At 40.9% G+C, this 15523-nt stretch overlaps 1 protein-coding gene across 2 annotated transcripts; it reads right to left on the bottom strand.

Moving 5' to 3' along the window:
* Positions 1–1686: 1686 nt before the first annotated feature.
* LOC133664690 (zinc finger protein 394-like) lies at positions 1687–12716 on the bottom strand. Of its 2 annotated transcripts, none has more exons than XM_062069527.1 (3): positions 12264–12716; positions 7637–7847; positions 1687–2994 (listed from the first exon to the last, which is right to left on the bottom strand). In XM_062069527.1, exons 1-3 carry the CDS (start codon positions 12360–12362, stop codon positions 2438–2440), a joined length of 867 nt encoding a protein of 288 aa, XP_061925511.1. In that variant the 5' UTR covers positions 12363–12716; the 3' UTR covers positions 1687–2437. The 2 variants fall into 2 exon arrangements, with proteins under 2 accessions (XP_061925511.1, XP_061925512.1); XM_062069528.1 differs by having other exon boundaries at positions 7637–7844.
* Positions 12717–15523: the final 2807 nt, after the last annotated feature.

Below are 15523 nucleotides of genomic sequence, written 5' to 3'. Positions count from 1 at the left end.
GGAGTCAATAGAGAAATTGCAACTTGAAACACAGATTGAAGCTTCAGATGCTGAACTATTTGTGTTACGAGCATATTCAGAGCAAGATGGAATGGAGTCTTATTTTGAAAAAGCAAAAAGATTCAACTTCCTGATGAAAGGCAAGCATCTATCACACCTGTGGAACCTGAACACTTACCTGCTATAAGGAGGGAGAGTTCAGGTGCACAACTTATTGGCACCAACACAAATTGAAATGTTACAAAGGAATGAAAGTGTCATGCATGCAACCAACAATAATTACACTTTTCACATTCTGCAAAGACAAAATGAAATATTTGTACTGCTAATAAAACAACAAAATGCAAGTCAACTTCCACCAAGAGAAATACCCGTTTTTGACGGTGCATCCATCTATCCATCTTCTTCCACTTATCCGTGGACGGCGTGGTGAATTTGGCAGAGTGGCCGTGCTAGCAACCTGAGGGTTCCTAGTTCAATCCCCACCTTTTACTATCCTAGTCACGTTTGTTGTGTCCTTGAGCAAGACACTTTACCCTTGCTCTTGATGGGTGCTGGTTAGCGCCGTGCATGGCAGCTCCCGCCATCAGTGTGTGAATGTGTGTGTGTGAATAGGTGAATGTGGAAATAGTGTCAAAGCGCTTTGAGTTCCTTAAAAAGGTAGAAAAGCGCTATACAAGTACAACCCATTTACCATCCGAGGTGGGGTCGCGGGGGCAGCAGCCAGAAAAACAGGCTCATTATTGCCTGTTGTGTAATTTATCTTATTTTATTATTTACAGTATTTATTTTTACCCCATATTTGTTCCCACTACCGCACCTTAAGTTGGAGTCCTTAATCTCGTTATATGCAAATATAATGACAATAAAGTCCATTCTATTCTATTCTAATCAGAGAAGCCCAGACTTCCCTCTCCCCAGCCACTTGGTCCAGCATTCCCATTTTACACTTTTTGGTGAACTCTTGTGAAATATCCAGTGTCATGTTACTCCTTATAGTTAATTAATTAGTCAATTAATAAAATATTTACTGAGTCCTTCTGCTAGTTCACTTTTTTGTGGTGTCATTTTTCTACCTGTTAGGAGACGTATATGTTCTTAAATAAATATAATCCTCCATATTGGCAGCCATAGTGATTAATTTATTCAGCAGAGCATTAAAACTTGGATCTGACAAAAAGTAAACACAAATGCTGTCTTCCTCGCTGATAAAACATGGTAGCAACATGCATCTGCTAGCTCACGATCGCCCCCACTTCTCAGTGTGGCGAGTTGGAGTACTACAAGAAGCACTTTAATACAGTGCTTAAATCTGTATTTTTTTAGTCTTATAGTTAAGGAATAATGAGGTCACACTTATATTAAAACATTAATGCTAAGGTTTTGTCCAGAGTGGACCTTTAATGCCTAATGATGATGATGATGATGATGATGATGATGATGATGATGTATCTGTGCAAGTGAACAATTGGATCCACAAGGGACAACAACCCTTTCCACAGACTACACACACACCAGAAACTTAAATCTTAGAAGCCCACAAAAATATATTTGAAGAAGACTTTAGGATTAAAAGTGAAGATGTGAGGTGAAATAAGTACAAATGCAGCAATAAAAACAAGCAACTCCACTCACGATGGCTCTAAAGTTCAGTGATGTGTTGCTAACTTCAGCCTTTTTCTTCTTTGTTGATGTTTTGCAGTAGTTAACATCCATGATGTAACAATGCTGCTAATCTACCAGAGTCCACATTTTGTTAACCATTTTATTCATCATACTTTTAATTGGATAATAACATCAATAAGATGCAATGGAAAAAATGTGTGAAAAAAACAAATGAAAATAATAAGATGTCCTCTCTTTAACAATGAGAAAAGAGAATCAAATAGTAGCTACATATATAATATTCAATACGTGCACACAACTTAAAAAGTAACTACAGGACAACATATAAGACTAGAAGATGAGAAGCACTACATACAACATATAATATACATTCATATTAAACATGCTGTGTTTTTAAACTACATTTAGCACAATCACTGTTTAACTGTTTTTAAATCCCTGCAGCTTCCATGACTGTTACACACTTGTGTCTACTGACCTGCTGCTTGAACCTGAACATCTCATCACACACAGTGCAACTAAACGGTTTCTCCCCAGTGTGTGTTCTCATGTGTGAGGTCATGTAATGTTTTGTGGAGAAACTCTTCTTACAAACGGAGCAAGTAAAAGGTTTCTCACCAATGTGTGTTCTCATGTGTGAGGTCATGTCATTCTTTCTGGAGAAACTCTTCTTACAAACGGAGCAAGTAAAAGTTTTCTCACCTGTGTGTGTTCTCATGTGTAATATCATGTTCTTCTTAGTGTTGAATCTTTCAGCACAAGCTGAGCAAGAAAAAAGGTTTCTCTCCAGTGTGTGTTCTCATGTGTGTGGTCATGTAATGTTTTGTGGAGAAACTCTTCTTACAAACAGAGCAAGAAAAGGTTTCTCTCCAGTGTGTGTTCTCATGTGTCTTGTAAGATTAGTCTTCAGTCTAAATGATTGCCCACATTGAGAGCAGTCAAAGTGTTTGTTGTTAGTGTGATGTCTCGTATCACCTTTAGAGTCATTTTTACTCTCCAAAGGTTTTTGGATGTGGTCACTGTGATCAGAAGAGTCTGACATCATGTGGTCCATGTCTGACAGTGGAGCAAAGATGCTGTCTGGTTCTGACTTTATATCTTCACAATGCTCTCCATCAGCTTCTGTGATGTGTTGACTTACAAGCTCCGCCCCTCTGTTCTCCTCACTTTGACTGTGATGAAGCTGTAAGGACTGAGCTTCATCTTCATCATTAGCCTCCTCCAACCTTTGAAGCTGCTCCCGAAGTTCCTCCTCTTCCTCTTTAATGTGGGAGGGGGGCTGTAGCTCCTTCTGTAGCACACTTGAGCTCCACTCCTGTTGCTTGGAGGGAATCTCTTCTTGACTCTCTGCTGACACCCGCTGGACGTCTGCAGAACATAAAACACAAATTATGTGTTACTGTATTTTACTTTGCAGTATTCAAACTATTGACATGTGAGGTAGAGTAAATAGACAGTGATGGGCAAGCTATCTGGAAAATGTAGTAAAAAAAATACATATTTTTTGTTTCATCTGACATCACATGAACAAAGACAAGACCTTCTGGAGGAAAGTTCTGTGGTCAGATTAAACAAAAATGGAGCTGTTTGGCCACAATACCCAGCAATATGTTTGGAGGAGAAAATGTGAGGCCTTTAATCCCAGGTCAAGCATGGTGGTGGTAGTATTATGCTCTGGGCCTGTTTTGGAATTGGTGTTTTAAATGGGACAATGAAAAAGGAGGATTACCTCCAAATTCCTTAGGACAAGCTAAAATCATCAGCCCGGAGGTTGGGTCTTGGGCGCAGTCGGGTGTTCCAACAGGACAATGACCCCAAACACACCTCAAAAGTGGTAGCAGAATGGCTAAATCAGGCTAGAATGAAGGTTTTAGAATGGCCTTCCTGGAGTCCTGACTTAAACGTGTGGAAGAAACAAGTCCATGTCAGAAAACCAACACATTTAGCTGAACTGCACCAATTTTGTCAAGAAGAGTGGTCAAAAATTCAACATGATACCGGACAAACTATCCATCCATCCATTTTTTCTAACGCTTATTCCCTTTGGGGTCGCGGGGGGCGGTGGAGCCTATCTCAGCTACAATCAGGCGGAAGACGCAGGGCCAACAAAGATAGACAGACAACATTCACACTCACATTCACACACTAGGGCCAATTTTAGTGTTGCCAATCAACCTATCCCCAGGTGCATGTCTTTGGAGGTGGGAGGAAGCCGGAGTACCCGGAGGGAACCCACGCAGTCACAGGGAGAACATGCAAACTCCACACAGAAAGATCCCGAGCCCGGGATTGAACCCAGGACTACTCAGGACCTTCGTATTGTGAGGCAGACGCAACCGGACAAACTAATTGTGGTAATTTAATATTCACAGTGGGATTAACAATAAAACAAACTGTAGAGAGGTATTTTGCAAACACTTTTAACAGCAGTTTTAGGCAAGCATAGCCAACCATGAACCCTGAAGCATTTAATATAATGTCAATAAAGCTGTTTATTGTATTCCAACCTAATCCTTGGTTATGGCAGACTACTGCATTTCCTTGAATTGCCGCCGGGAATATAGTATTCGCCTGCCTAGAATTACAGCCGGGTCAAACTCGTTTCGCAAAATAATTAGCGCATGCTTGGCACTTCCGCCGGGTCAAATATGAGTCATTAAATAACTCCCGCCTCCTGGTGGAAGAGGCCGCTAGTTTTTTTTTATTAAATGTGCTTTTCATGATAAGGTAAGCGCCGGAGTGAGAAGAGGTTTTAAAATAATTAGCGCATGCTTGCCCATCCCGCATGCTTTTGGTAAGCGCAGGAGTGAGAAGAGGTTTTAAATTAATTAGCGCCCCTGCCTATTCAAGGAAATACAGTATATGTAATATGGAAAATTGAACATTGTTCTTTGAGTGTAACAAGAAAAGCCCAATGTGTTTAATGCATTTTATTTTGAATTTTAACATTCTAAAATCTTTTTTTGGAGTGCAATAGGAAACATGTTTATTGTATTGTAAATGTTTCTGTTAAAATAAAGCGAATATTAATATTTTTTGTAGTTCCCTTAATTTTAAAAAGTATCTAAAAGTATCGATATACATTTTGGTACCGGTACTGGTACCAAATTTTTGGTATCGGGACTACCCTAGTTACTATCGTGATGCCATCCATCCATCCATCCATCTTCTTCCGCTTATCCGAGGTCGGGTCGCGGGGGCAGCAGCCCAAGCAGGGAAACCCAGACTTCCCTCTCCCCAGCCACTTCGTCCATCTCCTCCCGGGGGATCCCGAGGCGTTCCCAGGCCAGCCGGGAAACATAGTCTTCCCAACGTGTCCTGGGTCTTCCCCGTGGCCTCCTACCGGTCGGACGTGCCCTAAACACCTCCCTAGGGAGGCGTTCGGGTGGCATCCTGACCAGATGCCCGAACCACCTCATCTGGCTCCTCTCCATGTGGAGGAGCAGCGGCTTTACTTTGAGCTCCCCCCGGATGACAGAGCTTCTCACCCTATATCTAAGGGAGAGACCCGCCACCCGGCGGAGGAAACTCATTTCGGCCGCTTGTACCCGTGATCTTGTCCTTTCGGTCATAACCCAAAGCTCATGACCATAGGTGAGGATGGGAACGTAGATCGACCGGTAAATTGAGAGCTTTGCCTTCCGGCTCAGCTCCTTCTTCACCACAACGGATCGATACAGCGTCCGCATTACTGAATACGCCGCACCGATCCGCCTGTCGATCTCACGATCCACTCTTCCCTCACTCGTGAACAAGAGTCTGAGGTACTTGAACTCCTCCACTTGGGGCAGGGTCTCCTCCGCAACCCGGAGATGGCACTGCACCCTTTTCCGGGCGAGAACCATGGACTCGGACTTGGAGGTGCTGATTCTCATCCCAGTCGCTTCACACTCAGCTGCGAACCGATCCAGTGAGAGCTGAAGATCCTGGCCAGATGAAGCCATCAGGACCACATCATCTGCAAAAAGCAGAGACCTAATCCTGCCGCCACTAAACCAGATCCCCTCAACGCCTTGACTGCGCCTAGAAATTCTGTCCATAAAAGTTATGAACAGAATCGGTGTCAAAGGTGATGTTACTCTCCAAAAATAGCCAAAAGTATTGGGAGCGGAATATTGAAAATGGCTGACTGGAATTGGAAGACTTCAAGCAGAAGGAGCAGGTGAGGAGCCAGAGCCGAGAGCTGAAAGGATCCAAGTTCAGCATCAACGATCAGTTCCTAAAGGAAATCCTCCACAGGCTCCGCCATCTGTTCCCGCTTCGTAAGAAGTTTATCGCCGAATGATGCTGTGCTGTTATCGCGGTGGATAAACTTTTTATCAACGGTCAACTTTACCGTGATCCGGAAGCCACGCCGTGGCTGTATTATTAACGTCTGAAACACGGTAAATGTTGTATTCTTTGTTGTTATTTCATTATGCTTCATTCCCTCTCTTTTTTTTTCTTTCCCCCGCTCTCTCACAATACACTACTCAAAGTCCTCCTGGTAAGAGTCTATGTTGTCCCAGTTCTCCAAAGGCCAATGGTAAAGCTTGACTGTCATCGTTTGGGAATGTAAACAATGAAACACCGGCTACGATGTAGCCGCTACGTGTTTGTGTTGCTGCAGCCGGCCGAAATACACCGCTTCCCACCTACAGCTTTCTTCTTTGCTATCTCCATTGTTCATTGAACAAATTGCAAAAGATTCACCAACACAGATGTCCAGAATACTGTGGAATTTTGCGATGAAAACAGACGACTTAATAGCTGGCCGCAATGGTGTCCCACAATGTCCGCTACAATCCGTGACGTCACGCGCAAACGTCATCATACCGAGACGTTTTCAGCAGGATATTTCGCGGGAAATTTAAAATTGCACTTTACTAATCTAACCCGGCCGTATTGGCATGTGTTGCAATGTTAAGATTTCATCATTGATATATAAACTATCAGACTGCGTGGTCGGTAGTAGTGGCTTTCAGTAGGCCTTTAATCCAGTGTTATTTATTTGTCTGTGGCGTAGGTCTTGCTTCCTGTTGGGTGGGGTCCGTGCTTGTGTGGCCCGACCTTGGGCTGTGGGGTCTGTGTTGGTGACTTTATGCAGTAGCGGCGCGGCCCCCTTGTCTGGTCTAGATACTGTGTCTCGGTTGTTTGGGCGGTGATGTGTTTGTGCAGGTTTGGGTTGCGGTGGTGGGGTCTTTTGGTGGGGGAGGTGTTAATGTCTCTTGTTTGCATGTTGGCGTGTGGGCTGACTGGCGGGCTGGCGCTGGCTGGTCTCCGTGATCCTGTTGGCGTGTGGTTGCCGGTCGCTTAGCCTATTGTTACTATAACAATCTAAAAGGTTAATATAGGTTGCTTCTCTTTCTTCCCCTCCATTTTCTTCATTCTTTTGTATCTCTAGTTAACATTACGTATATGCATTGTTGCATTTGAACAACTGTATTGTTGATAATAAAGGTAAATAATTGGTATTGTTAATTATCAATAGCACTATTTCTATTGGTATTTGTATTGCTCCATTTGTAGTGTAATAATGCTCATTGTCATTTCTGTATTATTATTTATTTAGCTAACTGCTTCTTTGCCATCACTTTTACAATCATATTTGTACATGTCGTATTTGCTGATGTTCCTCTATTGCTGTTGTTGTTGTTGTGTTTGCTGATGTTGTTTTTTTCTCTCTGTCTAATCCCCCTCTTGTCCCCACAATTCCCCCCTCTGTCTTCCTTTTTTCTCTCTTTCTATCCCCTCCTGCTCCGGCCCGGCTGCAACAAATGATAATATAAATACATTTAATAAAGTCAAATACAAATAAGGCAACAAGAGAAGTATCCTACACTTCTCTTTTGTGAAGTAAATCTGAACAGCCTATATGGGCATCTACATCTGCTATATGATTTGCCTGAGAAGTTGGACTGGACAAAAAAAATAATAAATAAAAAAAATAAAAAATAACACAAAGTGAACAGTCCAGTTGTGATGGATTGAATGCCCTGAGAATAAAATGATATGTGGATGTTGTGCTTACTTGGACTGTGATGAAGCTGTGAGGACTCAGGTGGTTTGTCTTCATGCTCTTCAGTCTTCACAGAGACAACAGTCAGTGGAAACTTGGTGACATCATCCTCCTCCTGCCCTAGAAGACACTCTCCCTCCTGAGTGATCCACACTTCCTCCTCTTCCTCTTTAATGTGGGGGGGCTGTGGATCCTCCTCTTCCTCTTTAATGTGGGGGGGCTGCTGGACGTCCGTTGGGTAAAAAAGTAAATAAGATAAAGAGAAAATAGAAATAGTTTTGGACTGACACTGTTAACACCATGACATTATTTGTGTTCGTTTGTGTGTTGTGTTAAAAGTGTGTAGCAAAACAACCAATAAAAATGCGGAAAATACCTCCTCTTGTCCCAGCCACTAAAATTGTTTCAAAAGTGGTACAGTGAGTACAAAAACAGACTTGGAAATTTGATGGGAGGCAATTAAAAAAGTTTTTATAAGTACGAGGCAGCATTGATTGAGGTAGTCTTAACTTTACACTCACTGATGTAAAATGTGTGAATATTTTATTCTGTATACGGTCTATGACACCTAAACTTGATCTCTAAACTTAACCACAATCTTGTAATGACATAGTCATTACCATAACTTCAATATCATGGAAATAAAAAAACTCTAAAATCACTTAAAAAAACATTCATGGTATGTTTTTGTCATCATGCAAAATACTTTTTTGTGGTCATTTTGTTGGCTGGGCCAAAAGGAACTTTTACCAAAACATGTTTTATTATGTGGTGTTTTATGGAGTATCTCCATCAACAATTCCTCTTTAGGAATTGGAGACCATCTACGACACGCTGAAGGAAAGTCAGTCACCTTTATGTTCTTTTAATAAATCAAGTGTTGACTACTTTGGTTATAGAAAATAAATTTTTACTTTCACTTATTGATGCATGTAGGTCAGAATCAGGAAGTGAAATGATTAGATTTGATTAGAGTATAAAATGTATTTAGTGACTGTGTGAGTTTTGTGTAAACATGTTGATACAGGTTTACATCTCCTAGGGCAGGGGTCGGCAACCCGCGGCTCTAGAGCCGCATGCGGCTCTTTAGCGCCGCCCTAGTGGCTCTCTGAAGCTTTTTCAAAAATGTATGAAAAATGGAAAAAGATGAGGGGAAAAAATATATATTTTTTGTTTTAATATGGTTACTGTAGGAGGACAAACATGACACAAACCTCCCTAATTGTTATAAAGCACACTGTTTGTATTAAACATGCTTCACTGATTCGAGTATTTGGCGAGCGCCGTTTTGTCCTACTAATTTTGGCGGTCCTTGAACTCACCTTAGTTTGTTTACAATGTATAACTTTCTCCGACTTTCTAGGACGTGTTTTATGCCACTTCTTTTTCTGTCTCATTTTGTCCGCCAAACTTTTAACGTTGTGCGTGAATACACAAAGGTGAGTTTTGTTGATGTTATTGACTTGTGTGGAGTGATAATCAGACATATTTGGTCACTGCATGACTGCAAGCTAATCGATGCTAACATGCTATTTAGGCTAGCTGTATGTACATATTGCATCATTATGCCTCATTTGTAGCTATATTTGAGCTCATTTAGTTTCCTTTAAGTCATCTTAATTCAATGTATATCTCATGACACACTGTCTGTTTGTATTATGGCTTCTAATTTGTTGCGGCTCCAGACAGATTTGTTTTTGTATTTTTGGTCCAATGTGGCTCTTTCAACATTTTGGGTTGCCGACCCCTGTCCTAGGGGACTGGAACACAGATATGTCCTGAAAGGATGCACCCATTTTTAAAACCTTCACTAAACTGTGCCACCAACATTGCCTCACTTAGCTCATTAAGCAAACTACCAGGGTGAGTGAGTCCTTTTAAACCTTCATAGACCTCGTTGTTACTTCTGACCAGTCTAAGATCACCACAAGTGGAACTACTGTATGCGGCTTAAAGGCCTACTGAAAGCCACTACTACCGACCACGCAGTCTGATGGTTTATATATCAATGATGAAATCTTAACATTGCAACACATGCCAATACGGCCTGGTTAGATTAGTAAAGTGCAATTTTAAATTTCCCGCGAAATATCCTGCTGAAAACGTCTCGGTATGATGACGTTTGCGCGTGACATCACGGATTGTAGCGGAAATTTTGGGACAGCATTGTGGCCAGCTATTAAGTCGTCTGTTTTCATCGCAAAATTCCACAGTATTCTGGACATCTGTGTTGGTGAATCTCTTGCAATTTGTTCAATGAACAATGGAGACAGCAAAGAAGAAAGCTGTAGGTGGGAAGCGGTGTATTTCGGCCGGCTGCCGCAACACAAACACATGGCCGGTGTTTCATTGTTTACATTCCCGAAATATGACAGTCAAGCTTTACCATTGGCCTGTGGAGAACGGGGACAACAGAGACTCTTACCAGGAGGACTTTGAGTTGGATGCGCGCTACCGTGAGTACGCAACTGCGGCTTCCAAACATTTGATCGCTTGCCCGTACGTGCGTGCCGCTTTGTGCATGTCACGTACGTAACTTTGGGGACTTTGGGGAAATATATGTGCTGTATGAACTTTGCGGAGGTGAACGATACTTTGGGCTGTGGGATTGAGTGTGTTGTGCGGGTGTTTGATTTGTATTGGCGGGTTATATGGACGGGAGGGGGGAGGTGTTTGTTATGCGGGATTAATTTGTGGCATATTAAATATAAGCCTGGTTGTGTTGTGGCTAATAGAGTATATATATGTCTTGTGTTTATTTACTGTTTTAGTCATTCCCAGCTGAATATCAGGTCCCACCGGCTTCTCACAGCATCTTCCCTATCTGAATCGCTTCCACTGCCCTCTAGTCCTTCACTCTCACTTTCCTCATCCACGAATCTTTGATCCTCGCTCAAATTAATGGGGTAATCGTCGCTTTCTCTGTCCGAATCGCTCTCGCTGCTGGTGGCCATGATTGCAAACAATGTGAGGAGCTCCACAACCGGTGACGTCACGCGCATATCGTCTGCTACTTCCGGTACAGGCAATGCTTTTTTTTATCAGCGACCAAAAGTTGAAAACTTTATCATCGATGTTCTCTACTAAATCCTTTCAGCAAAAATATGGCAAAGAAATGATCAAGTATGACACATAGAATGGACCTGCTATCCCCGTTTAAATAAGAAAATCGCATTTCAGTACGCCTTTAAGTGATCATTCCACGATTTTCTGTAAAGAACATAGAACCGAGGCTGACGGCCACAAAACAAGCAAAGCTACAATCCTCAAGACCTAGACTAGCAAGGCTTTCAATGACAAACTGGCAAATTAAGACTCGCCCCTGGTACTTGCAAGTACACAAGTCTTTGGGTCAATTCCTAACCTCAGAAACGTAAATAACTTCAGAGTCAAAGTGGGTGACAATATTATAACAAACAAAAATGAGATTACCTATCTTGGCTGCATCGCAGAGACTAATCTCTCCAGTGAAAAAAATACTACTAAGGTATTTAAAGAATCAACCGAAAAATTCTGTTCTTACTAGTGTTGTCATAATACCAATATTTTGGTACCGGGACCTGTACCAAAATGTATTTTGATACTTTTCTAAATAAAAGGGACCACAAAAAAGTGCATTATTGGCTTTATTTTAACAAAAAATCTTAGGGTACATTAAACATATGTTTCTTATTGGAAGTTTGTCCCAAAATATACAGTAATAGTAAACATACTAGGCAACTTGTCTTTTAGTAGGAAGTAAACAAACAAACAAATAACCCATTTATCATTTATTTATTTAGTCTGCTGACATATGCAGTAACAAATTGTGTCATTTATATTCTATTATTTTGTCAACATTATTAAGGACAAGTGGTAGAAAATGGATTATTAATCTACTTGTTCAGTTACTGTTAATATCTACTTATTTTCTGTTTTAGCATGTTCTATCTACACTTCTGTTAAAATATAATAATCACTTATTATTCTGTTGTTTGAGACTTTACATTAGTTTTGGATGACACCACAAAATATACCACTAAAATACCCATGTACCTGTCTAGATCCTTCAAAATATATTCACCATTATAACACCAGAGGTAGTTGTACAAATCACATTCAACCCAGATTTCACTCAAAAAAAGGTTCTAATTTGTTTGCCTGCTATACCACCAAAATGTGGATCTTCCTATCAATAGTTATAAAGGAGTGTAAATCCCTTACTTCCTTCAAAGTCGCTTTGAAAAGACATTACAGGTTGCGGCTACTCGTAATTGGGAATATACAAAGTATTTTGCTTTTATTTTCCTGCAGTATTGTTGTCTTTTAAATGCTACTTTCTGCATATGTTGTGTTCTATCTGTGTGAGTTATAAACATTTTTCAACTGAAACCATCTCAGGCTTTCTTGTAGCAGTGAATGTGTACCGTGATGAAACTGTACCCTTTCCTATGCAAACTTCTCATAAGTCCTTCAATCAATCAATCACACATTGTTACAAACTGAGAGGAACATCAACCTCAAACTGTCTCGTTTTCATGAATAATCTAAATCAAAGCATTGCATCATCCCCACAAGACAAAGCATCTTCCTATTGAAGAAAAGTGTTAGTAATGAAATATAAAGTTAGTAAAGATGTGAGAGTAAGAAGTAAACAAACCTGTTCTGTGTAACACAACTTGATGTTTCTTGAAAACAGCGTCCAGTAGTTGATGTTGTCGCTCCTTCTCCTCTTTTGTTGGACAAAGTTCCTCCTCATACTTTGCTATCGTTCTTTCGCACATTTCCACACAATCACAACACTTTACACTCACATTTGATCTCTACTTAGCGATGTGTTGATAACGTCCGCGTCTCTTTGTTAGCAGCTAACAAGCTAAGCTAACTAGCGAGCTAAACTAGCTAGCACGAGAAGTTTCTCGCGCACGGAGACGATTTTTTTCCCCTGAAAAAAAGACTCAAAGATGGATTTTATACGACATACAATTTTTACAAACTTAGGAACAAATAATAACTGACTAATTAGCGTCTTTTTCGCTTCTTTCTCCGTCAATGTGCTTTCACGACAGTTGGCACGCTTGACGTTACAAGACGGTTCTACTCTCGCCTAAGATTGTTCTGCTCTCGCGAAATGTGTCATGCGCAGAAGACTCAAAGCTTTGTAGTCAATCAGGAGCGTGATCACTTTTTGATTTTCCAGATTTATTTTGCATTATTGACTTTGTTAAAACTGTTGTTCGTAATAAAATGATTAATTGTATTATTCTGTTGTAATTGTTTCACTAACTAAAATGATGTATATATTCTTGTATTATTCACCAATTAAACGATACATTTTGGCCCTGTGTTTTATTCTGATGATAATGAAAAATGAGGTAAAAGACAAAGTGAATGTGAATCTAAGCTACTGCCTCTCGCCTACACGTCAATTTATCGTGCGGTAGCCAAAAGTTACCAGTAGATGGCAGTACAGTATTTTAATGTCCTACATATAGTACCATTGAAATGTGGCTGCTCATACAAATAAAACGCTAAATCCTTTATTTTTGTCAGAATACCTCTAGTAGTGATACAAATGTGCTCTGGCAAAAGAAGCTTATTTTCTTTGTTTGGCTTGAAAGAAGCTATGAAAATAAACATGACAAAAAATGAGTAGTTCTCAGGAAGAAAAAAAAGGTTGGAGATGATCTGAAAGGACCAAATCCTCTGTTTAAAAAAATATGAATAAAAATAATCAATTTTATTTATAAGGTGCCTTTCTAGAGACGATACAAACATTACAACATTGAACAATATAAAACACAAAATGTCAGTTTAGATAAGAAATTAGAAATAGCTCAAATTAAGGTGAATAAGCATCCTGGAATAAGTGTGTTCTTGATTTGAAAAGGCTAAATGAGTCCATATTGTGGAAGTCTTGCTGTTCCAAAAATATGGAGGGTCAAATGGGACAAAATTAAATAAATAAATACATCTTTAAAAAAATACTTCAATTTGATAATTATTTACAAATGGAATTAAACACATAAATGTATTTTATCTGTCAAACTCAGCCATCAAAGTCAGTGGGCGGGTCCTAACATCTGATTGGTTCCACCAACCAGAGAGAATATCGGTCGATATCTTTGTCCGAAAGTGAGGAAATTGTTACATCTTTGTAACTGTTTTGGACTTATGTTTGCTTTTTCTCTGTATGTGGTATATGAGTTCCTGCCCTGTGCCCTTATTTGATATTTTTCACTTCTTTGTGCTGTTCACAGGCTTCCACACCAGCTGCCTGATATGCAAACAGGACACACCTGTACCCGGTTGGCAATCAGTCTCCTATTTCAGTCCAGATTGTCAACCAGACAGCGTCGGCTCATTGCTTCGTGTGCGTGTGTTGTTCCTGGTACAAAATGAGTTCCGTCTCTTGCGCATTTACTTCTGCACTCGCCTTCTTTTGTTTTCCTCCACTCCTTTTGTGGTTGAGTTTTATGTTCTTTTCTTCCCTTCATGTGAGTGCACCTTTTGTTTGTATTAAATATTATTATTTTACTCAGCGTCTGCCTCCCGTCTCTGCATCCTTGGGGTCTCGTCGCTAAGCTGCATTCCAGCTCCTGACATAAATAACTGTATTAAATGTATCTACTTGATTTGCTACATGCTGTGGGTCAGCATAGGTCTTACTTCCACATGTTGCACATCTTCAAGCAACTCCCCAAAAAGTATTTAAAAGTATGTCCCTCTAAGACGTCACGTTTTCAAATACTTTTAAAGTTCTAAAGATATGAAGATATGACGGGGCGAGGTTGTGGATAACCTTGAAAGTAAGAAAATTATCTTAAATTGGCCACGGTCTTTGACGAGGAGCCAGTGGAGTTGCTGCAAGACCAGGGTGATGTGCTGGACTAAGGGGGTTCTGGTGAGTATCCGGCTGGGGGAGTTGAAGGATTAGGAACTTTATTGTTTAGACACATAAGACGGCAGGAAAACTACTAACCAGGGTTCTGGATTTAGCCCAATGAGAACCACATGAAAGTATAGGCATACGTCACTAAAGCATCATTTAATACAGCCAAACTTCACACTCCCACCAGCTTGGACCAATAATTAGATTCAAAAGGACACCTTACAGGCAGTACACCAGATAAATGGACCCAGTTCAGGGACGTAGTAACAGCGACTGCACAAGCTGTGTTTGGCAAGAAGCAGATAATTAATCAAGACTGGTTTGATGAGTACGACATGGCTGTACAGGTGCAATTTGATGAAAAAAGAAGAGCCTATATTGACCTGTGGATCCCGACATGACAGGTTCAAAGACTGTCAAGCCAAAGTCCAAAGAGAGCTTTGCTCTATGCAAGACATTTGGTGGGAGTCAAAAGCTGAGGAACTCCAGCGTTACGCAGACTCTATCAACTCCAAAATGCTCTTCAGCCGTCTCAAAGCCATCTTCGGTCCAGCCAAAGGGCGCACTGCACACCCTCTCTCTGTTGATGCATCCACCAAATCAAAGAACAAATCTTGTACCAGTGGGCGTTGGGAATAACTCTTTTGTCAGTTCCTCAACAGACCACCTTCTGTTGACCAAGAGGCATTACAACCGATACCACAGAAGCCAACTCAGGCGTGCCTGTACCTCCCTCCTACTGGGGGGAAGTGAGAACTGCCATGGACCAGACATGCTGAGGTAAAGCACCAGTTCAGAATGGCATACCTGTAGAAGTGTACAAAGCCTTAGGACCCACAGCCTTCAAGGCATTTCACGACATCCTGTTAACCATTTGGGACAAAGGAGATACGTAGTCTGACCTTGGAGATGCCACCATTGTCATATTGTGTTTACAAAAAGGACCGAAATTCGGACTGTGGTAACTACAGAGGTATATCGCTTCTCTCTATTGCTGGAAAGATCAGAGCTTGTGTCCTGCTAAAACA

This window comes from Entelurus aequoreus, linkage group LG14 (assembly GCF_033978785.1).
Source record: "Entelurus aequoreus isolate RoL-2023_Sb linkage group LG14, RoL_Eaeq_v1.1, whole genome shotgun sequence".
Lineage (NCBI taxonomy): Eukaryota > Metazoa > Chordata > Actinopteri > Syngnathiformes > Syngnathidae > Entelurus > Entelurus aequoreus.
The sequence above is the reverse complement of the archived record's forward strand: the minus strand, read 5'-3'. Positions and strand labels throughout refer to the sequence as shown.